General features: G+C 39.4%; 1 protein-coding gene across 1 annotated transcript in view; it reads right to left on the bottom strand.

Moving 5' to 3' along the window:
- Positions 1-25,738, bottom strand: part of LOC135768181 (A disintegrin and metalloproteinase with thrombospondin motifs 20) — a 99,064-nt gene that overhangs the window by 37,650 nt on the left and 35,676 nt on the right. Inside the window, exons 12-25 of the mRNA XM_065277357.2 lie at positions 16,385-16,530; positions 14,057-14,238; positions 12,217-12,353; positions 11,146-11,263; positions 9,259-9,354; positions 7,590-7,756; positions 6,954-7,083; positions 6,721-6,847; positions 5,331-5,541; positions 5,087-5,251; positions 4,843-5,007; positions 2,500-2,619; positions 2,313-2,426; positions 1,994-2,158 (exon numbers count right to left, since the gene is read on the bottom strand). Of these exons, the coding sequence (XP_065133429.1) occupies positions 1,994-2,158; positions 2,313-2,426; positions 2,500-2,619; positions 4,843-5,007; positions 5,087-5,251; positions 5,331-5,541; positions 6,721-6,847; positions 6,954-7,083; positions 7,590-7,756; positions 9,259-9,354; positions 11,146-11,263; positions 12,217-12,353; positions 14,057-14,238; positions 16,385-16,530 (2,043 nt within the window). The remainder of the gene's footprint in view (positions 1-1,993; positions 2,159-2,312; positions 2,427-2,499; positions 2,620-4,842; positions 5,008-5,086; positions 5,252-5,330; positions 5,542-6,720; positions 6,848-6,953; positions 7,084-7,589; positions 7,757-9,258; positions 9,355-11,145; positions 11,264-12,216; positions 12,354-14,056; positions 14,239-16,384; positions 16,531-25,738) is intronic.

Genomic DNA, 25,738 nt, shown 5'->3' with positions numbered 1-25,738 from the left:
AAATGTTGAGTTTGCTTAAAATAGCTACTTGTTGTTTATAAGTTAAAACGTAAAGTTCACACAACTGAACCAATTTAAGTAAAATGACACAAAATAGCCAAAATGTTCTATTGAGCATGCGCATTCGAGGGCAATTCCCTTCCTCCACACCTGTTTCTATTTTTTTTATTTCTATGAGTATTTTCCTGGAGGGCGTGGAACTGTATGTAGATCATCCTTTCAATTCCATGTTAAAAAAGTGGTTTGGTAAATGGAGTGTGTAGATTTCATCTGTGTTGTTGTCAATAGGTGTAATGATTGCTATTTTGAATTGGTGTGGATGGTGTTGCATACCATTTATTAAGAGGTCTCATCGAGAAAACAATTGATAAAGGTATGACTAAAATGATGTACCAACGCATTGAACAGGAGGAAATTGAGAATAAAATTGAGGAGCAAAATGAGGATGATAGTTGTGGGAGGGCTCTGCAAATGAGGAGGTGCTAGTGGAACCTCGCCCCTCACACGACCCTCTACGGCTAAAGATGGGCTGCCTGGGTTGAAGAGGATCTGCATGCTTACACAATTTTACACATACACATATAGGAATGTAATTAACTATGTTTAGCTCACTAGTGATTTGCATAACATACTCACAGTGAGATTGCTCAAATGCTGATTCATGATATAGAAATGTTTACACTGGCCAGCCTGTAAGCTTTGGTGTGTTGATGTATCATTTTATCTTTAATGTTGTTTTTTTAGAAATCTATGTTTTTTTTGATGTGTGGTTTGTCACTTGTGTTATTGCATTAATAATGTGTTGAAAACCTAAGGCAAGCTCACAAGGGATGAGTAAATTGCTACTTTAAAAATGTTGTTTTAAAGTGCATTAACAATCTAATAACAACCAAGGTGATCGCTTTTTATGGTAATTATGACTGTAAATTAGAGGAAGAGGATCAAATGGGGAAGGATGATTTTGAACTGGCTGAGTTCCTTAAAGTATTACAATCAATGTTTAAACGAAGGGCTTCTGAGAGCAGCGTAAAAGCCTGCAGGGAAGTCTGGATAAAAATGTCATTTGGACATTGGGGTGGAATTGTAATGGAAATTTATTCTTTATGCATTTATATTATTTTTGTACTCTTCAGTGTATGATTTATGTCAGTCATGACATTTTAATCTGCGTGGGGTGAAGTCTAGGACAGGAAGTCTAGCTCGATAGAGCTCGGGATAGGAAGTATGGCAAGGTGCAAGTGTGGTTTTTGTTTGTGTGATGATGTGCTTAAAAAACATATGTATCGTCTGCCTGGATACAAGTAGAGTAAATATAACCACCCAGAAGTGTCTAAACTACACCTAATAAGGAGTTGTTTTGATCGAATAGCATGGGGGGGGGTGGTACAAACTCAATGTCAGTATATAATGAAAGAAGGATTTGAGATTCTTCACTTCTTCACATATCGTTTCACTGTCGTTATGTGTTGAGTCCTTGTACAAGTAAATAAATCATCTCTGATGGACAGATCCTACGTATTAGTATTATTTTTCCACGACACTGTATATGCCTCACTTGAGACTACAAGATAGCTAAAGCCGCCAAAATTGAGTGTATTTGTGTCTGAATTTCACAAGCGAATGACATAAATTTCATGTGCAAATGAAGCATGAAATGAAGTTAACTCAAAATGTTGAAGCGTCCATTCATTCGATTTATTCGCTTCATTCACGTCTGGTGTGAACGCACAATTAGAGTAAAGCAGCTTCTGTTTTTTGTTCACCAATTCAGTGGCTTGCCATAAATGAGTAAAAAACAAATGAACAAATAAATAAATGAGTAAACTATTGCTCCGCCCCCTGATACTATCGTATATCGTGACCTCACAGGCTGATGATAGGATGATCTCACTATGAGGCAAACCTACCATAAATTGCATAATTTCGCATTCAGCTGTTTTTGAGATCAGGGTTCATAATATAAAGTGACATTGGTTTGTGTGTTTTTACTCACTGTGGACCACTCGCTCTCTCTCCATTGGCCGCAGGAGCTGAAACACGTCGATGAGTCTGGGGGTCGAGGCAGATTGGCACAGTAAGACTCATCGGCCACGCCCCCCTGAGCATCTCTACAGCTGACGTAACGTCCTCTTCTGCCCTCGCCACACGACACAGAGCACTGAAACAAACACGAGAGAGAGAAGAACTCACTCACAGGCTAAAATAAATATTTTCTTTTTATTCTGAGATGGCTGTCAGTTGTTCATCAAGCGGACGCTTGGCTTAGTCTTTAGTTTTATATAAAATGAGTGTTGTGTCTGGGTGTCCCTCACTGTTGTCCATGAGCCGAATCTCCACTGTGTGTTTGTTTGAGCTGACTGGTGGTCTGGTGGTCCTGGTGTGTTAAACACCGATGCTGTGCGTGGACAAGCTGACATCTCACAGTCCTGCAAGTTAGTATAGAAAACATTACAAGTCTGGTAAAGAACGGAGAAGTCGGCAGTGTGTGTTAATGTTTACCTGGCTGTCTCGGGGTCTGGCGGCTGCATTACACTCCCTGTCATCCACCGTCTGTGGGTAATCTCCTGATACACACCTCACCGCTCTCATCTGATATCCCTGCCCACAGCTCACAGTACACTACAAACACACACACACAAGCTAAACATTCACTACACAACAACACACACATCTCACTGATATTACAAAAAAGTTTGATGTTTTGTTTGAAGATTATTTCGGTTTTCAATTAAAGGACATCTAATGTGACAAATTTATTTTTCACAGACAGAGCTGAAGCAAAACACATCAGCAGAGGAAACTGTCAGACCTCACAGTGGCTATATTTACATGCACAACATTTTGTTAATCCTTAACTTGTTTACTCTTTCCCCGCCATTAACGAGATAACTTGTCAATTAAGAAAAAAAAGCTTCCATGCCAAAGACGAAATTTTCCTGCAATCCACAGTACCGCTTTTATCCACCAGATGGCAGATCTTACCCAATTTATAGACGGTTTCATTGGACACACGTGCGGTGATGCAATACGCATCTGGTCAGAACTTTACTTCCGGTTTCAGTTTTTTTTTATGGTCTGACTAGTTGCTAAACTGAACTCTTGAACAAATACCTCGTTGAAAATAACAAATGTTTTGGTTTCCTAGGTAATCTATGTGTTGTTTATTTTGCTTATTATATAAATAAACTACGTTTAAAGTACTTTGTTGTTATTCATTTTTAGCTGAGTTTACCGGAAGTTACGTGTTGACCATGAAAGCCGCTTGTTTATGTTGTTACTGCCGAAACCATCTATATAACCCAGAAGCAACCGCTCACGTCAAACCTGTTCAGACACAGTGTATGTTTTGATCATAGCACTGAATAGGATTTCTATCAGAAGTCTTTCACAAAAGCAATTATCTCAGCTTTTTGCACAAAACTTGTTATTTTTAAAGAAACCTACCCATATTTGAAAGGTAGGATGAAACAGTTTTTTTTTTTTTGTTAAAGCAGAGGGTCTGTATGTTTATATATTTAAAGAAGAACATTTTATGGAAAGCAATAAACTTTTGTAAAAATCCAAAAAATGCTGGCGCTGGTTGGCAACTTTTTTTAAACGCTGGCGGGGAAAGACTTAATCCAATTGCAGGTTACAACAATACAGTTTACATGTACCCTAAACATTGCAATCTGATTAAAATGTTCGTTTACATTCTATATAATCCAAACCAAACCAAACATCTGCGCAAGCGCACAACCAGGGTTGCCAGATTTTTCGAGGCGCACGATGCGAAGTTCGTAACAACATATATGTAGCCCGTCATGTGTGTGCTTGTAATTTTAAAATATGTGTTTAGCGCGTTGAGTAAACCTGTGTGCATCACGTGTCTTGTCAAATTAAGTGCCTGCTGCAGACGCGTCTAAAGGGTTTATGATAAAAGAGACGCTCGCGTTTGCCAGATACTCGTATAATCTCGTATAATCTCATGCTTAATCCGTGTATTTTGTGAATGTGAGTATCTTTTTAATCATAAAAACGGTTTTGACGTTTAACTTCATAACATTAACTTTTATGTAATGTTATGAAAGTAAACGTGGCAGAATACAGCGCGTGACATCATTGCATTAATAACGCATGTTGCCATTGCATGTTTTTGTGATGAGAATCATGTGATATAAGTGGTAAATATAAGTCGTGAACTTAAGCACAATTCTTCTGCGAGGTATTTTTGCATCCGATTAAGAAAAAACCACGATTCACGCGTTGTTTTCTCTTGAAGACTACACCACCCCTTTCAATATGCTAGAAATTTAATGTTAAGTCAATGTAAAGACGCGCGTCTGGAAGTCTCGTGGCGCGGTAGACGCGATTCCGCCTCATTCGCGCCTCTAGTTCATGCGAATTGAGCGTTGCCGCGCCAAACGCCTGAGTTGAAAAATTTGAACTTTGGCGGAAAAACTCGCCGCGTTAACCAATCAGGAGCTTGCTCTAGTAGTGACGTGATTACAGAAAGCGGCAGAAGCCCCTCCCATGACGTGAATTTTTCACGTGAATGTCTCGATGACTACAATTTCATGTGCGGCTTTCACATGCAAATGAAGCGAGAAAAATTAAACTGTTCAAGCGGCAAACTAGGCGCAGTAGACGCAATTTTGCCGCCTCAAACGAGGCTGGTGTGACCCATTAGATCCTCATTTCCATTTTAAATCGTTTTTACATAATTCATTACTGCATGTTCATTATGAACAATGAGGTAAAGTGATTTACTTATTCAAAATGGTGTATGTTTGGTGTATGTAAACAGGGTGGGAAGCAGCATCTCATTTGCATTTAAAGAGACACAAACACACAGATTCGTACCGAACTCCAGACTCCGACTTGCCAGGATGCACACTCAGGAAGTTCACAGCTGCCAACAGATGAAGGTTTAGTGTTTGGATCACAGCGCTGCTCGTTGAGTTTCTCATCTCCCAGAATGCATAGCACCTGCCTGTGTCTAACACCTTTACCACAGGTCACCAAACACTACAGAGACACAAAGAACAACCTGATTTACTTGATCTTTGTGTCATGTTTTCTGTGCGAGTTAAGCTCCAGTGATTACCTCACTCCACTCGCCGGTGGACCAATCAGGACAGGACACATCATTACAAGGTTCGGTCAAAATCCTCTGCTGTTCGCTACACTCTCGGTCCACAAGTCTGCGGCCCAGATTGTTCATGCAGAAGGCCTGCCGTGTCCTGACGCCGTGACCACATGTCGTAGAGCACTGCCATAATGACAACACACATGCTGCAGACTATGATCAACCCTTTAAAAGAAAAGATGTAAACAGGGGTGTGTGATACCTGAGACCAGGCGCTGTACTGCCAGCTTTTCAGGAGACAGTCTCCATGGCAAACCTCTCGTGTCTGTGGTTTGGGCAGGTCTGCGCAGGCTCTTGTCTCCACGCGTTCGCTATGCCTCTTATTCTGACTGTAGCGCATACACAGCACATCCAGCGTACGGTACCCGGGTCCACATTTACTAGAGCAATCGCTTCTGCCCGCTATATGCCACCTGAAGAGGGCACAAAGAGAGTTAACACAGTGATATAGTGGTATAGTCACAAAATATTTGATTGATTAATTCGTGTTCAACATGATTTTCCTTTCTTTTTCGTGTCATTTAATGTATTGTTTTCTTGCTTTTTTTCTATTTTTAAATCTATGTCGCTTGGGGTTTGGGTTAGATTAGGGGAACTGAATGATTCGTAGGCTGGCTCAGGCACAGGTACACTTTAAAACATCATATTTGGGATAAGAATAGGGAAAAAATTATCAAAGAAATGTCAAATCTACGGAGCCCCTAAGGGGACATGGAGAAAAAATTAAAGAAAGTTTAGTTTCGCATGCACACGTGAAACTATCGCGTTTAGTTTCGCGCTGGAACATGAAACTACCGCGTTTAGTTTTGCGCATGCATGTGAAACTATCGTGTGCGGACGTGAAGCTATCGCGTGTGCACGTGAAGCTATCGCGTGTGCACGTGAAGCTATCGCGTGTGCACGTGAAGCTATCGCGTTTAGTTACGCGCGGGAACATGAAACTACCACGTTTAGTTTTGCGCGCGCACTTGAAATTACCGCGTTTAGTTTTGCGCATGCATGTGAAACTATCGCGTGTGCACGTGAAGCTATCACGTTCAGTTTCGCAAGGGCACGTGAAACTATCGCGTTTAGTTTTGCGAAAGCGAAAGTTTCATGTGTGCACGCAAAAGTGTTACGTGCGCACTCGCAATATTTTCACGTGCGCGCTCGAAACTACACTTCAAAAAAAATCTGCAAATGAAGGTTTCACGTGAGCACATGAAACTAAACTTTAGTTTTTTTTTACTCCAATGTCACCTTAGGGGCTCGGTAAAAATCAAAACACAATCATAATAAAAAAATCTCTATAACCTTCAACTCTGGTTTAAAAAAGAGACAGATACAGGACGAAAAGGGCAAAAGCAAAAATGTCTCGTTAAACGAAAAAGACATTCGTGACATCTATGAACACAAATAAATCAAATATTTCATGACTATACCACGACTTGAGATTGGGTTTGATTTATATGACAGGCACATGAGTGCATTGAATTAATTTTTCATTTTGACTGTTTACTTTGTTGTTGTATTGTTTATGAAGAACAGCCATGCCATGCATGATTTATAAAGTTCCCATACTACAAAAAGTCAAACAAAGTGTGCATCAGTACCTGAGTTCACATTCTGTTTCGCAGGACTCGGTTGTGCCCCGGGGCCGAGGCAGATATTCGCACCTCTGCTCGGAAACCACCAAATGGTCGCTCTTGCGAACACACACTGCCTTCCGCCGACGCTCTCCTGTACATACACACACACACACACACAAAAAACGCAGGTTATTTCCATCTGAAGACTTCAGTTTACAAAGAAATGGACTGTACTGAGATCAGTAAAGGCATTTCACCTTGACACATGCGACTGCATTCCTGCCAGGGTCCGGACACATCCCACACAAATGCTTCCCTATCAGGTTCAATGGGAATGCTGAAGGAATATCGCACGTCTGGATTGTAGAGGTTTCCCACACACAGAACCTGTGACACATATTTCTTAAAGTAGGCGTTTTGGACAAGATCAAGTCATTTTCATCTTGTTTTAAAGTAAAAATGTGTCATGGGTTTGATCCCAGGGAACGCACATTCTGATGAAACCCAGCAAGCAAAAACCGAGACAGTGAAATGATGGCTAACAGTGGTTTCATGGACAAGGTTTAGATTAATCCAGAACTATGCCTTAGTTATATTAGGACATTTAAGTAGTTTTTACAAACATACCTTTACAAAAAAACATTACTGGTGTGCACAAAACGATGGCGCTGATATATTTTAAGATATGTCAGTGAAAGCTGTTTCAGTTAAGACATCTCAAACATGCATTTTAGTCTTGGACTAGACTTAAGCCCTGTCTAGGAAACCACCCCAAAAATTGTAGTAAACTGAACCCCTAAAACCCCTGAAGATGATGTTGTCCCATCAGGACATCTCATGTACTTCAGTGGATGCAGGTACACGTGCTGAATGTTTTTTATTTTTGTTCTTGCCTGTAGCACGAGCTCTTCCTCGATGCGCTCCGTGCAGTTGATGCGTTCCACTGTAGTGTTTGATCCGCTGTACTCGATCTCGACTCCCTTAAATGTAATTTCCCTTTTAAACATGGACACCACGAAGTTCCCGTTGAGAAGGGAGTTGGAGTGTCCATCAGACAGAGCTGAAAGAAAACACATGAGAAGATGAAACCGTCAGATCTATGTTTACATGCACAAAATTTTGTCAATCCGACTGAATTTAATCTGATTGAAGGTTACGACAATACAGTTTACATGTAACCTAAACATTGCAATTTGATTAAAATGTTTGTTTACATGTACATAATCCGAACCAAACGTCTGCACAAACGCACAACCAGGGTTGCCAGATTTGTGTATTAAAACCAGCCCAATGGACATTTAAAACTAATCACTATTCAACCAAATACCAATAATTAATCAGCGAAATAGATCTCGCAGAAAAAAATCCACTCGCGGAAAAAGTTTAAAAGTAGCCCAAATCTGAAACTCAAGTTCATGCACTATGTATAAAGTCAAGTCAAAGTTAAGTTGGAGAAAGTTGTTTTTAGGATGTTTTCATATACAGGCAATGAAAACACAATTTTCGACAGGCACTATGCTATTTTATTGCTTTATGTACCCTAAATGTTATAAAAGTACACAGAAACCCTGCAGAATACAGCGTGTGACCTCATTACCTTAATAAACAGTGTTGCCATTCCTTGTTATTGCATCTTTCTGTGATGAGAATCATGTGATATGTAAATAAGAGTTAAATATAAGACGAGAACTTAAGCACAATTCTTCTGCACATGTGCACAAGGTATTTTGGCATCCGATTGAAAATATACTACGATTCACGTGCTTACATGCGTACTTTTCTCCTGATGATCGGACTCCGATCACCCTTAATCATATTGATTAAGGTGTTTACATGAAGACTTTTTAATCCATCAATACGATTGCAAACGGATTATTAGGTTGCATGTAAACGTACCTAATGAGTATCCATGAATCACTTACAGAACAATAAACCGAGATCCATGCAAAACAACACACAAAGCAGCATGAAGAAGAAAACTACAGCAAAAAATCTGTGTAAAGTCTTACAAAATGTGTTATTAACCACCCAGTCAAATTTGATAAGCTGCATTCTCTGCTCTTAAACGCAGGGGGCGTGTCCGCAGTCGGTGCTGAAACCACGCCCCCTAGCGGGGAAAAAGCTGCCATCTCTATTAATTTTCAAATACCGCTACCACCTGAATGTATGCTCGTGATTGTGTTAGGGGCGGGGCCATGCTCTGTGGCTCCAGTGTGTCATCAAGCCACAGTTTCAGCCCCGCCCAAATAACCCTGAACTCAGAAATGTGGAAAAACTGTTTAACGGTGTGACTCCACAATTCAGTGTTACACAGTTTACAGTCTTTTAGCAATACATTTATAATGTGTTTAGAAACAATTCTCTGAAATGACTTTACACAGTCTTTAAAAAGTTTCAGAGAAAGATGCTTTTTGGCCATTTTTAGTACATCTCTACTAAAGTATTTTGCTTAGATATTAAATGATGAAGAGAAACTTAAGGAAAGTAGAAGTTCTTCAATAAAATATTATTTTCTGCTTTGATCTAAATTCAGCTTGAGATCAAATACAGTTCATGACTCACCGAGGTAGTTATCGTCATCTGGTGTCCCTGAGTAGCTGACCTGTTTAATCTCAATGTTAGTCGCACCAGCAGGAATCCGCACCACGACATTATAACCTAAGACACAAAAAAGTGATGAGCCGCAGAGAAATGACATTGTGTGCAGAGTAATGCCTTGTTTATACTTGACGCGTCTGGATGAGTGGTGAAAATGACATCATAGTGGAGTGGGCGGTCGTGCGCATAAAGTGCGTAAGACCCCAATTTGCGTGGCAGTATGCACTAGAGGTCTTCAAGGGTCCACTTAGATCTAAAAAAGAACCCGAGGTCCGACCGCAGACTCGAGTGGGTTCAGGTTTATAAGTTTCACGTGTGCCTTGGACACCTCGGGAATAATAGTAGCAGCATCAGGTCTCAGGTCAATTAAAATGAAAGTGTTTTGCACACGGGACGACACAAACTATCTTGCGTGTGTGCATCAAGTCCTTTTCCAACCTCTATTTGCCAAGAGCGCTTGCGATATCACATGGCTGGTGGTGGGTTCATTTACGTTGAGACACCCCTGTCAATCAATTTTGAATGCACATTTTCACGATTACCTTGGTGTCGTCATCAGATAACAAATAAAAATAAATGAAGCGGCAGGCCAAATTTGTTGCGAGTGGGGCTGCAGACTACACACTGTTCAGTGCCGTTTACATTCGGATTAAAAAAAACTTCCACTAGTTTGGGTCAGAATCTGGTATAATTTTCTAGGGTTCGTCTCTTAATTTTTCTTTTTTTTTTAATGATGCACGTCGGGTTGGGGTAAAAATTATTCCGACCATTTCGGGTTGGGTGCATTTCTTTGGAAATGTGCAAGGTAGGGATGCACCGATACCGATACTGGTATCGGGTATCGGCCTCGATACCACATTTTCTAAAGTACTCGTTCTCGTTAAAAGTCTCCCGATACCTGGAATCGATACCATGGTCTGAGAAATGTCTATGTTTGAGTGGCGTGTAAGGGGTTAATGCCTCATGTTGTCCAAAGAGGCATAGTTTACAACAAACTGTAAAACTAGTCCTTTGTTTTTTTGTTAAATTATAAGACTAAAGCTGTTACCTGTAAATTTAAATCATGTTTTTTATTAAGGTCTCGGTATCGGTATATCGGCAATTACTGAAATGCAAGTACTCGTACTCGTACTCGTATTCCAAAAAAGTGGTATCAGTGCATCCCTAGTGCAAGGCATTTTTAACAGCTTTGACCGACCTCCAGGCGATTCTGGCCGAACAGGAATGTCTGTGCCTTATCTCTTTGATCAATCCACATGAAACAATCTTTCTCTGACACGTTGGAAAGTTTGCTGGTTATCGACCGTACCGCTGGATGAGGAATGAAAAAATAGACCTCATGATTTCTGTATTGTTTGTTTCATAAACACATTAATGAAATAATTTTTTTATTTGTTGTGTTGATTCGTATTTATATATTTCGCTCAAGTGCAAGGGTTTTTCTAGTAAACTTCTATCTTTTACTTTATGTTGGTTTTGGACTCGTTTACTCGAGTCGCCCCCTATGGTTTCAATGAATATTGCAACAGTGAGCGCGTCAAGTATAAATGCCTCATCACGGAGCGAGCTGCGACTAAAACAAAGCTTAATAGTTACTTCTGTTCATCAGAGAATCCATCATCTCATGAGAAAAGAGATGAGACCAGAGATCTGCTGATCTGTAGAGGGCAGCACTGCTGGTCTGCTGTTTTAAATGCTATTGATCATTAAAGCTCAAACCAAACATAACTTCAACAGCTCATTCTCACGGACACTTCTACATGCAACTGACCTGCGGTAAATAAAACACCAGTGCATTATGGGATTTGCGGTGCATGAATGAATTATAGCTACTATGAAAGTTAATCTTACCGTATTGTGCGTTGTTGAAGGTTCCTGCGAGCGTTTTACATGAGGAATTATCTCCACCACAAACTCCACATTTATCATTTCTGGCCTTAGAGTTCAAAATGTGGTCACAACCTGCTTGCTAAGATCACACATAAACACACACGTGTTTAGATATAGTACAGTACATACATATGGTGTATATTTACATTTCAAATAAAGGCTGATCAGTTGAGCATTCGTGAAACATCAACATTATAATAAAAACTACCATACAGTTAGGCATTAAGTTTTGAGGATATTAGGGCTTGGACGATTAATCGAGCAATTTGCTTTCCTAATGAATTACGGTGAAATGCAACTACATCCAAAAGCCAGAGGGCGCTCTCGTGCAGAAACTCCATATGCACCGCAGTACCATTAACACACGCAGCTCCAGGAAACGCCTCTGAGCATATTTATATCGCTTTTCTTCAAACCTTTTTAGGTGTTTTCATGATAATGAAGAGTATAATAATTATGTTTGCTTTTTCAAATTCATGTTATAAACGACTCAAAGTGATTTTAGATTGATAAGGACTTCCTACTGATCTAAGAGCCATAATCCCTGCTGAAAAAAACAGCATACCAGCAAGACCAGCATATGTTGTGTTTTGGTGCTGGTTTGCTAGTGAACACCAGCTAAACCAGCATCAAACCAGCATCAGCACCTGCATTGGCACCAGCTAAACCAGCAACAAACCAGCATTAGCACCAGCATCCCATGCTGGTCATACCAGCATATGTTGTGTTTTGGTGCTGGTATGCTGAGACCACCAGCTAAACCAGCATAGACCAGCATAATTCCCATGCTGGTCTGATGCTGTTTTTTTCAGCAGGGATAAGTGAAAGAGCTGTGCATAATATCATAATATCGATACCAGACAGGTATTATTAGTATGAATCGTGATTAATCGTCCCAGCCCTAGCGGATACCATGGTGTTCTCGGAAGTACTGTGGACTACTACAGTACGTACATAGCAGGATATATAAATATGGTAATCATAACTTAGCATGCGTTATTCAAATCAAAGTACCATGATGTTCTTACATACCCGGCAGAGGCCTTGGACACAGATGTCGTATGTATCTGGACCACACGGCGTTCCGTCTACAACCCGATCCCTCAGCTGATAGTAAGCCATGGTCCCGGCGACGCGACAGAAGAGCTTACATCGATCCTTCATCAGAACTGTGAAACAATATAAGCGTGCTATTCAACCAAACTGTTCATAATAAGTTCAGGTAGATGTTTACATGTAAAACACATACAGTCTTGTTCAAAATAATAGCAGTACAATGTGACTAACCAGAATAATCAAGGTTTTTAGTATATTTTTTATTGCTACGTGGCAAACAAGTTACCAGTAGGTTCAGTAGATTCTCAGAAAACAAACGAGACCCAGCATTCATGATATGCACGCTCTTAAGGCTGTGCAATTGGGCAATTAGTTGAACGGGGTGTGTTCAAAAAAATAGCAGTGTCTAACTTTGACTGTACAAACTCAAAACTATTTTGTACAAACATTTTTTTTTCTGGGATTTAGCAATCCTGTGAATCACTAAACTAATATTTAGTTGTATGACCACAGTTTTTTAAAACTGCTTGACATCTGTGTGGCATGGAGTCAACCAACTTGTGGCACCTCTCAGCTGTTATTCCACTCCATGATTCTTTAACAATTCATTCACATTTCTTGGTTTTGCTTCAGAAACAGCATTTTTGATATCACCCCACAAGTTCTCAATTGGATTAAGGTCTGGAGATTGGGCTGGCCACTCCATAACATTAATTTTGTTGGTTTGGAACCAAGACTTTGCCCGTTTACTAGTGTGTTTTGGGTCATTGTCTTGTTGAAACAACCATTTCAAGGACATGTCCTCTTCAGCATAGGGCAACATGACCTCTTCAAGTATTTTAACATATGCAAACTGATCCATGATCCCTGGTATGCGATAAATATGCCCAACACCATAGTAGGAGAAACATGCCCATATCATGCTCCATGCTTCACTGTCTTCACTGTGTACTGTGGCTTGAATTCAGAGTTTGGGGGTCGTCTCACAAACTGCCTGTGGCCCTTGGACCCAAAAAGAACAATTTTACTCTCATCAGTCCACAAAATGTTCCTCCATTTCTCTTTAGGCCAGTTGATGTGTTCTTTGGCAAATTGTAACCTCTTCTGCACATGCCTTTTTTTAACAGAGGGACTTTGCGGGGGATTCTTGAAAATAGATTAGCTTCACACAGACGTCTTCTAACTGTTACAGTACTTACAGGTAACTCCAGACTGTCTTTGATCATCCTGGAGGTGATCATTGGCTGAGCCTTTGCCATTCTGGTTATTCTTCTATCCATTTTGATGGTTGTCTTCCGTTTTCTTCCACGTCTCTCTGGTTTTGCTCTCCATTTTAAGGCATTGGAGATCATTTTAGCTGAACAGCCTATCATTTTTTGCACCTCTTTATAGGTTTTCCCCTCTCCAATCAACTTTTTAATCAAAGTACGCTGTTCTTCTGAACAATGTCTTGAACGACCCATTTTCCTCAGCTTTCAAATGCATGTTCAACAAGTGTTGGCTTCATCCTTAAATAGGGGCCACCTGATTCACACCTGTTTCTTCACAAAATTGATGACCTCAGTGATTGAATGCCACACTGCTATTTTTTTGAACACAACCCTTTCAACTAATTCAACTAATTTCCCAATTGCACAGCCTTAAGAGCGTGCATATCATGAATGCTGGGTCTCGTTTGTTTTCTGAGAATCTACTGAACCTACTGGTAACTTGTTTGCCACGTAGCAATAAAAATATACTAAAAACCTTGATTATTCTGGTTAGTCACATTGTACTGCTATTATTTTGAACAATACTGTAGGATGAAATCTCTTACTGCCACTGTACTTGGGTACCCAGCGGACAGATGGTGGCAGTCCATTGATATTGAAGTGTTTCCCATCAAACTGCGCACACTGCTCCTCTCTGAAGTCTCTCTGGCCGCGGGGACACGGATCTGTATTACACGAGCGAAACTTCATCCTGCGACCCACACAAAAACGCCCTCCGTTCCTCGGCCTGAGAAGAGCAAAGCATAAAAGATGTGGATCGATCACCTAAGCATATGAAGTCAAGTTGTAGAGTTCTGTAAAAATATAATCTTGATATACCTTTAATATTGACTGAGTAAGATAAAAGAAAAAAATCTAACTTTGATTTGACTTCACAGACAGATTTACATATATGCTCTTAAAGCAGCAATCCTTAACTTTTAAGTTTTTTTTGGGGGGGGGGGCATTTTCCTTTTATTTGATAAACCGTAATTAAGAGACGACAGGAAAGTACAAGGTGCAGAGAGGGGTATGGGATCTGCAAAGGACCTCACGCTGGGATTCGATGTCGGGAAGTGCATCTGCACCATATGTCGGAGCACCGTCCAACTACACTGTCAGCTCTGAAAGCAATCCCTAACTTTTGCCTCTCTTTTGGCATCTTTGTTTGAAACACAAAAGGTTACTGGTTACTTTTCATATTTTTATTTAAGTATAATGAAAAACAACAACATTTCTACAAAATCCGACCCAAGAACTCAACGAATAAATTATTTTTATAATGCCCCGTTTAGACCACCCGTCTCTTTTAATGTGGTGTGTATTTAATTCTGGTTGTCATCAATAAATGTCTACCGTCCACTGCAGTAACTGATGAGAGATGACTTGAACTCAATTGCTTTACTCTTATTGGTAGTTGCTCCCGAAAGTTGCTCCTCATTTGCATAAAGTTTACATTTTCTTAACTTTCTTGCATTGACACGCCCACTGCCTTTTGCCAATGGTCATTGTCGCTCGTGTCACCAGAAGTCGGCAAGCTTCCATTGATAAAATTAAATCATGTCGCTCTGCTACTGTTAGTCGTTGCCAGTCTGAATGGGGCTTAACTTGAACTATATTGACTAGTGATGAGTTGCAGTAACTTATAAAATAAAGTTAACATAACTAAAGCAAATTCAACTTCATTTAATAAGTTACAGCAACTCATCGCATTTTAAGATAGTTGAAATTACTTTTAAATCCTAGTTGATTAAACTCAAAAATGTAAGTGCAAAAAGGTTTTATAGTGTGTTGTGAATCATGGTAAGATAAGGAGATACAGATATTAACTTGCACAATAACTGATTTGAGTTCATTTTAAGCCAAAAAGTTTTGGATTGCAGCTTTAAATATTGATTTCAATATTGGATCATTTAACTCTTTCCCCGCCAGGATTTAAAAAAATAAAGTTGCGAGCCAGCACCAGCATTTTTTTTCTAATTTTCACAAAAGTTTAATGTCTTCCAAAAAATGTTCTTATTTAAATATATAAACATAAAAGAACAGACCTCTGCTTAAAAAAAAACATTTCCTCCTATCTTTATTTGTTCTCTTTTATCACCTCTCAAATAGGTAGGTTTCTTAAAAAAAACAATTAAAGAGCAAAAAGTTTAAATAATTGCATTTTTGTGAAGGACTTTTGTTAGAGATCAGATTCAGACAACTTAAAGACAACTGAGGCTTTTGTACACAGAGCGATGATCAAAACATACACAGAGTTTGAACTGTTTTTGGATAAGTTGATGCTTCAGTCTTTTATAAGTTGTATAACAGTGACACCTAGTGGATAATAGTGGAAATATAAATTGCAGTAAAAACCCTGGCACCCAAATCATTGGCAGGGAAGCGTTTTCTCTTAATTGACAAGATAACTTTTTCCTCCCCAATGACTAATTATGTCTACATGCAAAAAACCTAAAAGGTGATCACTTTTGAAAAAAAAACTGTTAGTGGTAATTTTAATAGTTTATTTGATAATATAACACACAAAAACTTTAAAAGACAAAATCTTATACAGAAAACAAAGCCTAATTTTCATATAATTCAGTTATTATTAAAGGTGGAGTGCACAATGTTTGAAAAATGCTTTTAAAAAGGGAGTCCTGCCGACTACCAAAACACACTTGTAGCCAATCAGCAGTAAGGGGCGTGTCTACTAAATGACATTGTTGCTTGGTTTGCGTATGTGTGGGACGGGTCTATCAAAAGAAGGTCCAGATTCTACTGGGGTAGGGGCGTGTTTGTTTAGATGATTTCAAATGTCAACATTCAAACATTGTGCACTCCGCCTTTAAGGTATTATTTCTATGATAAGCCTCATGAACATGAATGTAAAAGTGTTTGTGTGTCCTTACTCAGGTTTATTGCAGTCTCGTGTTGTGCTGCGTGTCCCTCCACCGCAGGTTCTCGAACAAACACTGTAAGGCCCCCAGGGACCCCATTCACCGTGTACCGGCTTCAGATCTATTTCCTTATTCACACACATCCCATGCCTGCAATGCTACAAACACACAATACACATTGTAAAAACACTGTAATGTCTTCAATCTGAAACACGACCAGTCTCAAAATGACAGCATTAATATCTCTGACAGAGTCATCATCCAGCATGGTCTCACAGTTAGTATTATTGCACAACTTTCAAAAACACCAAACATACTTTTATTTACGTTTAAATAGATGCTGAAGCGCACAATTTAGATGTATTTGCAACATTTAATCGTAGCATTATTAAGTTTTTATAGTTACAAAATGTAAATCTTTTATACCATAATTATTTATAATGTTACCACCCTAACCCAAACCTTACCCTAAACCCAAACACTTTTAATGCAAAAAAAATAAACATATAATCGTATGAGGGGTACATACACGCTTTACTTTAAAATATACATGTATTCTCAGGAGATCACGTTGGATGAGTGTTACTGTATTTTGAGCATCTCTGTTACAATGTCTGGTGAGAATATGATTCTCTTACAAATGTTTGCCAGCAATAATACTATCAGCCCGTGTGCTAATATTACCGTAGTATCTGACAGTACACATGCTCTGAAGTCTCATCTCTGTTCACTGTCATCGGTGTTAACATGGCCAGATCTGCTGGCAGCTCTCGACTGCTCTCCAGGAACAAAATCTTTCTATGTGCCGTAACCAAATCCCTCCGCACTGAAGCGCTCGCGATGGTGGAATGCACGACTGCCTGGCGTCTGTCTCCCAGCGCTGCGCTGGCCTGTCGCTGGCACACACACGCGGACGAGACCGAGGTACTCGGGTGTTACCGCGATAAGAAACCCAAGAGTGAAGATAAGAGCGACAGAACCCATTACAGACTCTCTCTCTCTCTTTAAGATTCTCACCACGTTTCTACCTCTGTCATGACATTATAATGGTACACATCCAGAACCATCCTCTTAAAAAAAAATACCAAAGTATCATTAAAAATGCCATGGATAAAAGTTGAATGCTGTAATATAATCATCAGTGTACCATGGTAAAGTACTATGATCGTATTCCTACCTATAGTCTTTGTTTCTTTAAACAGGAAAGGAAATTAGACAAGAAAATAAAATAAATCTGTGTGTTGACAGCTGAGAGTCTCACAGACACAGAGTCATTCATAATGTTAGAGGAAATCATGAAACTCAGTCTGTGATATACATCTGGGTTTACAGTTTCTCTTCCTCTGTTAATAATAATGGCAGGGAACTGCACTCTTCCAATGGAATTTTCAATTACGCTCATTTCACTCGGTTAACATTTGTCCTGAACCAAAAGCCTTTATTTGCTCATCGGTGACTGAATGTTTTACTAATGACCGTACAAACTCGCCCGTGTTTCCGCGGTAGAAAGGCCTGAAGAGAAGGATTATCCTAAAGCTGGGCAGGGGTTCAAAGGGCAGCGTGATGAGGAACACGATACACCTTAGTGTGGGAAAAAGGAATAAGGGATTTTAAAACGACAAAGAAAACAGACCTCGTCTCTGAGTCTAGAGTATCGTCTTTCCTGCGGCCGCTAGCCGGACACAGAAAATAAACACAGAACATGGTGGACGTGAATCACTAGATTTGTAATATTCTATTTATTTTTTATTCATATTAACAAGTGGTCACTGTTATCCAGTGGCAGCCGGTGACTTATTTTTCGAGGGTGCACGATGCAAAGCTTGTCAAAACATGTATTTACCCCATCATGTGTGGGCCGTCGTGTCAAAATATGTGTTAGGCACGTCATGTGAACCATGTGCATCACACGTCATGTCAAAATATGTGTTAGGCACGTCATGTGAACCATGTGCATCATACGTCGTGTCAAAATATGTGTTAGGCACGTCATGTGAACCATGTGCATCATACGTCGTGTCAAAATATGTGTTTGGTGTGTCATGTGAACCTATTTGCATTACTTGTCATGTCAAAATATGTGTTAGGCACGTCATGTGAACCTATGTGCATCACACGTCATGTCAAAATATGTGTTTAGGCACGTCATGTGAACCTATGTGCATCACACATCATGTCAAAATGTGTGTTTGGTGTGTCATGTGAACCTATGTGCATCACACGTCATGTCAAAATATGTGTTCAACGTGTCATGTGAACCTATCTGCATCATGCTTCATGTCAAAATATGTGTTAGGCACGTCATGTGAACCTATTTACATCACGTGTCATGTCAAAATATGTGTTAGGCACATCATGTGAACCTATTTGCATCACGTGTCATGTCAAAATATGTGTTTAGGCACGTCATGTGAACCTATGTGCATCACGTGTCATGTCAAAATATGTGTTTAGGCACGTCATGTGAACCATGTGCATCACACGTCGTGTCAAAATGTGTGTTTGGTGTGTCATGTGAACCTATTTGCATCACGTGTCATGTCAAAATATGTGTTTAGGCACGTCATGTGAACCTATGTGCATCACACGTCATGTCAAAATGTGTTCGGCGAGCCATGTGAACCTATGTGCATCATCCGTCATGTCAAAAGATGTGTTCAACGTGTCATGTGAACCTATCTGCATCATGCTTCATGTCAAAATATGTGTTAGGCACGTCGTGAACCTATTTACATCACGTGTCATGTCAAAATATGTGTTAGGCACGTCATGTGAACCATGTGCATCACACGTCGTGTCAAAATATGTGTTTGGTGCATCATGTGAACCTATTTACATCACGTTTCATGTCAAAATATGTGTTTAGGCACGTCATGTAAACCTATGTGCATCACACGTCATGTCAAAATGTGTTCGGCGAATCATGTGAACCTATGTGCATCATCCGTCATGTCAAAATATGTGTTCAACGCGTCATGTTAACCATGTGCATCATGCATCATGTCAAAAGGTGTGTTCAACACATCATGTTAACCATGTGCATCATGTCAAAAGGTGTGTTCAACGTGTCATGTGAACCTATCTGCATCATGCTTCATGTCAAAATATGTGTTCAACACGTCATGTTAACCTATGTGCGTCACGCTTCATGTCAAAATATATGTTCGGTATGTCATGTGAACCAATGTGCATCATGGTCATGTCAAAATATGTGTTCAACACGTCATGTGAACCTATGTGCATCACGTGTCATGTCAAAATACATGCCTGCTGTAGACGCTTCAAAGGGGTTTATGATAAAAGAGACACTCTTTTATTAAGTCAATTCAACTTAATATTTTAAGTTTTGACTTGTGATAAGTTGACATAATTAATGTTAAGTTATGTAAGGGATAATGTAGAGGCAGCTGGTAGTTATCGGGAAATAACCCCCGACAGCGTGATCAGGACCCGACGCGAAGCGGAGGGTCTTGTATCACACTGAAGGGGCTTATTTCCCGATAACTACCGGCTGCCTCTACATTATCCCGCTTATTACACGACTACTTGTCACATAAGAAAAAAACCGGACATGAATATGAATTTGAAACATTTTATTGGCATATTTGTTTTAAATTAACATTTTTATCCTTCCGCGAAACTTTGCACAGATGCATAAAATGATCGTAATACCTTATTAAGATCCTCTGCTTCATACTTGTCTGTCTCCATTTGTTCTCTTTTAGCCAGTCTTTGAGAAGTTTTAATGCCCATTCTGTATTTTTTTGTGTGTTGGCTTCGTAGCTGTCATGCTCTATTTTGTCAAGTTCAGTCTCAGTAAGCTGTCTGTGTCTTGTCGTGGTTGTCCAGTGTTTGTCACAAGATGGCGCCAAACAGTAATCTTCATTGATCTTTATTGGCGCGGAGCAATTTTACTCGTACAAGTAGTACCGGCTATGCGTTATTACTTTGGATCGGTTATTATTTGAAAAGAACGAACCTGCAAATGTCTCAACTGACCAATCAGAATCAAGCATTCCAGAGAGCCGTGTAATAAGGTAACATAAAAACTCAAAACGAATGAAAAATAAATGTTTTAACATGCAAATGTGCTATTAAATTATTGAAATATTAACTTAAAATTTTAATTTAGGTCAAGGGGGTTCGGCTGATAAAAAGTTTGAAAAGCGCTGGTCTAACTACTTTTATGTTGTACAGAAGACATGCGTGTGTCCTGAGGGACACAAGTGTGAGAAATGCTGACAGATCCATCATGTTTAGATGAATTATTCCTCTCGATTCACTGTGAGAGTGGGCAGATGTGAATATTGCCGGTCTGGTGCGACTGTGGTTTCGTCTGATGTTTCTAAGGGAGAGCTAAAAATGGAGTCGAACGGCTTACATGCAGGTGATTTGGTCCAAGTCGCAGTTAAACAAATGCAAACGCTTGGCTGGAGCGACCTCACAGGCCCGGCGCTGACAAACCCATTTACACTTGAGTTGGAAAAAACACGGCAAGCAACTCGACACACTGACACCGCGGGGCATGAATACAAAATCACAGCATGCAGATCAAACAGAAGATATGTTAAAATATATCACACATGCATTAACTGCTGTGTGTGTATGTATACCAGATCCTTTGAGAACAATGTACTAAAATAAAGTAACAAATAACTTAAGTTTGGGTTTACAATTATTATAATTAGCTGTATATGGTAGAAAGCTCAGCAAGTGTGTGTGTATGTGTGTCTGTGTGTGTCAGGTTAATTGTGAATGCATGTGTGTACAAGGGTTTTGAAAAGCGAGCAGGACCACCGGTGAGACCCGAGTTCCTCTGACATTCTGCTCGGAGCTGCCATTTACATGTTTACAGGGCTTTTGTTCAGATTGAAAAGGTGCAGTGAGCAAGGAAAAAAGCTTAAAAGAGCTCAGAAGAGAAAAGAAGAAGAAAAATAGTGCGCTGTTACAAACCACACACACACACATTTGCCATATGTATGCACTGTTTGTTCAGCCAATAGAAGCATCTGGATCCGTCGTGACCTTCAATTAGACCCTGGAAAGTGTGGAAACAGCCCGAGGTGAAGCAGAGAGACAGACAGAGATATGCTGAGGTGTCTGTGAGACTGTCAAGATTTACTCTTAATTGAGAATCCAGTGAGATATTTTGAGGTGGAGTGAGAAAAAGCTGCCGACACATGTTTCACATTTGTGAGATTAACACACACACACACACACACACACTTCTGAAACCTGGATGAACATCAGCTCTCATAGACCGTCTGTTGTGCCCTGAAGTGAGTTATAGCTAAAGCACCTGTAATGAAGTCCTTATATAATATGTTATTATTAGATCAAATTAAATTGTGTTATATTGTAATACACACATTAGCTGGCTGAACAGGTGTATTGCGTAAAGACTGGACTGCCGTATAGACAGCTGCCGCATGTCCTCGGTTTGATGATGCACATTTATTTACATGTACATTTATGCATTTGGCAGATGCTTTAATCCAAAGCGATTTAAGGCTATTTTATACTTCTGTGTCGAACCTACACAGTAGACTCTATGGCACAGGCTACACGTCAGTTTTTATTTATAATTTTGCATTGTTCGCGTCGACATGCAATTACACATGCAGACCACTAGTAGGCGGTGTCAGGGGAATGTTACAGTATCAAGAAAAAACTATTGTTTACGTTGTTGAAGAAGCATCAGCATAGGTGGCTGTAATCAGACAGTGACTTTTGAGTTTGAGTTTTTAATTATTGATGCTCCTCAACTTCAACGATTTTGTTTAGACATTATAAGGAAATGCAATGCATATATTTTGACCTGAGGGAGGGGTTCTAGTAGACTAATCATAGCACTCGCTGTCAATGTAGAATTGACATATTTTGACGTAATACATTTTTGAAAAGCTGTGTGACAGCCGGCGCAGAAGTATAAACGGCCATTCAACAATAACAAAACTATTTAAAAAAATTTTTTTAATTGCTTTATATATTAAGAAGAATAGGATAAGAATAAAGAACTATAAGAATAAAGATACAAGAACAATATTGTTGGGATCACTTTCTGAGCAATTAATTTCCAACTGATGAAGGATAAACCATTGACAGCCAATCAAATCTATTTGAACTTCAAGCGCACGTGCATTTGAAAAAAACAGATGACTCTGTGGAGAAGCTCATTGCTGAGTCTATAACATAAAATGACCTCAGGTATCCAGCGCTGATACAGTTGCTGTGAAATTGACTACACCAAAAGGTAATATTAGATTACACAAACTACTAGATTCACTGTTTAGAGATATACGCGAAACTCAGCATGTTGAGGACATCTGCTGGTTATACCTGCTGTAAATGCAACAAAACAGCATATTTATACATTCAGTGACAGGTAAACAATTGCAAACCATTTAATAGCTGGCGATGTGGCCGCTAATATAGTTATCGGTATTGTCAAATGATGTGGACACTAATATCATTATTGTCTGGCGATGTGGACGCTAATATAGTTACTGTCCGGCGATGTGGACGCTAATATAGTTATCGTTATTGTCATGTGATGTTATTGTCATCGGCAGATGATAACTAGATTAGCATCCACATCGCCAAACAATAACTATATTAGCATCCACATTGCCAAACGATAACTATATTAGTGTCCACATCGTCGGACAATAACTATAACTATATTATGTTCCACATCGCCAGACGATAACTTTTGCTATATTAGTGTCCACATCACCGGACACTCAAATAGCAAAAGTTATCGTCTGGCGATGTGGACACTAATATAGTTATCGTTTGGCAATGTGGATGCTAATATAGTTATTGTTTGGCAATGTGGATGCTAATCTAGTTATCGTCTGCCGATGTGGACGCTAATATAGTTATCGTTTGGCGACGTGGATGCTAATATAGTTATCGTTTGGCGACGTGGATGCTAATATAGTTATCGTTTGGCGATGTGGATGCTAATACAGTTATCGTCTGCCGATGTGGACGCTAATATAGTTATTGTTTGGCGATGTGGATGCTAATACAGTTATCGTCTGCCGATGTGGACGCTAATATAGTTATTGTTTGGCGATGTGGATGCTAATATAGTTATCGTTTGGCGATGTGGATGCTAATACAGTTATCGTCTGCCGATGTGGACGCTAATATAGTTATTGTTTGGCGACGTGGATGCTAATATAGTTATCGTTTGGCGATGTGGATGCTAATACAGTTATCTTCTTCCGATGTGGACGCTAATATAGTTATTGTTTGGCGATGTGGATGCTAATATAGTTATCGTCTGCCAATGTGGACGCTAATAATAGTTATCGTTTGGCGATGTGGATGCTAATACAGTTATCGTCTGCCGATGTGGACGCTAATATAGTTATTGTTTGGCGATGTGGATGCTAATATAGTTATCGTCTGCCAATGTGGACGCTAATAATAGTTATCGTTTGGCGATGTGGATGCTAATACAGTTATCGTCTGCCGATGTGGACGCTAATATAGTTATCGTTTGGCGATGTGGATGCTAATACAGTTATCGTCTGCCGATGTGGACGCTAATATAGTTATTGTTTGGCGATGTGGATGCTAATATAGTTATCGTCTGCCAATGTGGACGCTAATAATAGTTATCGTTTGGCGATGTGGATGCTAATATAGTTATCGTTAATGTCCTGCGATGTGGACGCTAAATTATGTTTTATTGACGTAGTTCGCGAGGCACATGTCAAATAAGCTACTCAAGTGTCACCAGCTGTCTCTCGTGAATATCTTCATCGTCCGGCGACTTGGGCGCTAACATTGTTATCGTCTGTCGATGTGGGTGCTAATATAGTTATCGTAATCGTCTGGTGATGTGGACGCTTATATAGTTATCGTTATTGCCCGGCGATGTGGATGCGAATATAGGTATCATTACAGTTACATTTAAAGTTTTTGTTAAAAGTGTGAATTGTGTGTGTGTGTAGATTTGGCTATACTGCATTTGAGTTATACGAGTTAAAACACTGCTTAATCATCCAAATCATATTTCTGTGATATCCACAGGATAGATTACAGAAACTATCACTAGTCTAAATGAAAACAAAGTCTATGAGAACTAGCACTGATGTATGTGTGACCTACGCAGTGTTTCTCAACCCTGGTCCTCAAGGACCCCCTTCCAGAATGTTTTAGATGTCTCCTTAATTAACACACCTGATTTAAATTATTAGCTTGTTAGGGAGACATTCTGGAAGGAGGCTGATGAGTTAGTTCAGGTGTTTTAAATTGGGAGACATCTAAAACTTTCTGGAAGGGGGTCCTTGAGGACCAGGGTTGAGAAACACTGACCTACAGAACCTGACTTGAAACTCAAAACCGCTCGAGAAAGAAAAATGCTCTTAGCATCTGCTGTGTGAAGCTGTATAGTTAAAGCAGCCTGTAATTGTGTAAATCTGCAGTCAGCGTGCATCCATCAACGCATGAATGATAGAGTACAACCACTGCTTTAAACACCTCTCTCTCTCTCATTTTCACACGCTCATCTACAAACCGTTCATCGCATTACATGCAGGATAGCTCACAGCTCAACTTCACAAGAGGGTTTGACACAAACATATGTGATACAAAGACAACAAAAGATTGGACGGTTCACATGCTGTCTGCATTGCATTGTGAAAAGTGGGTTGTGTAATGCAATGCTTTGGCCAAGCAATCGGGACTGCATTAAAAACTAAAACTCCTGTAACAGTATAAGACACACATACCCTGATGGCTTTTTGTCAGTCCTTCAATGCATGTTGACAAATGACATAACAAATATCACTGTACTGTATCTGCTGATTCTGTAAATCCCTTTACATCTTAATGACAGACTTCAACATCTCAACAAACACACGCGCTTAGGGCTCCAGACTGCGCCTGTAATGATCGCATCAGGTTCAAAAACAAAATCACTGTAAAAGTAATAGATTTGACACGCACAAAATCAAAAACGATATCTATAGGATTATATATACAGTTTATATATATTCTGCTTCAGATGTGTCAGTCAGCGCGAGGAAGATTCATTTTCAAGTTTTGTTACTCTTAAAGAGCACCTATTACATTGCTAAAAACAATGATTTTATTTTGTGTAAAATTTTATGTATTTATTAGTGCTGGGAAAAGATTAATCGTGATTAATCGCATTCAAAATAAAAGTGATTTTTACATAATATATAAGTGTGTGTGGTGTGTAATTATTATGTATATATAAATACACACACATTCATGTACGTATTTAAGAAACATTTACATTTGTATATATATTTATTTAAATTTTTATATATTCTATATTATACATAAATAAATAAAAATTATATATAAATAAAAAAATCTGAAATG

Source organism: Paramisgurnus dabryanus, chromosome 23 (genome assembly GCF_030506205.2).
Source record: "Paramisgurnus dabryanus chromosome 23, PD_genome_1.1, whole genome shotgun sequence".
NCBI lineage: Eukaryota > Metazoa > Chordata > Actinopteri > Cypriniformes > Cobitidae > Paramisgurnus > Paramisgurnus dabryanus.
The sequence above is the reverse complement of the archived record's forward strand: the minus strand, read 5'-3'. Positions and strand labels throughout refer to the sequence as shown.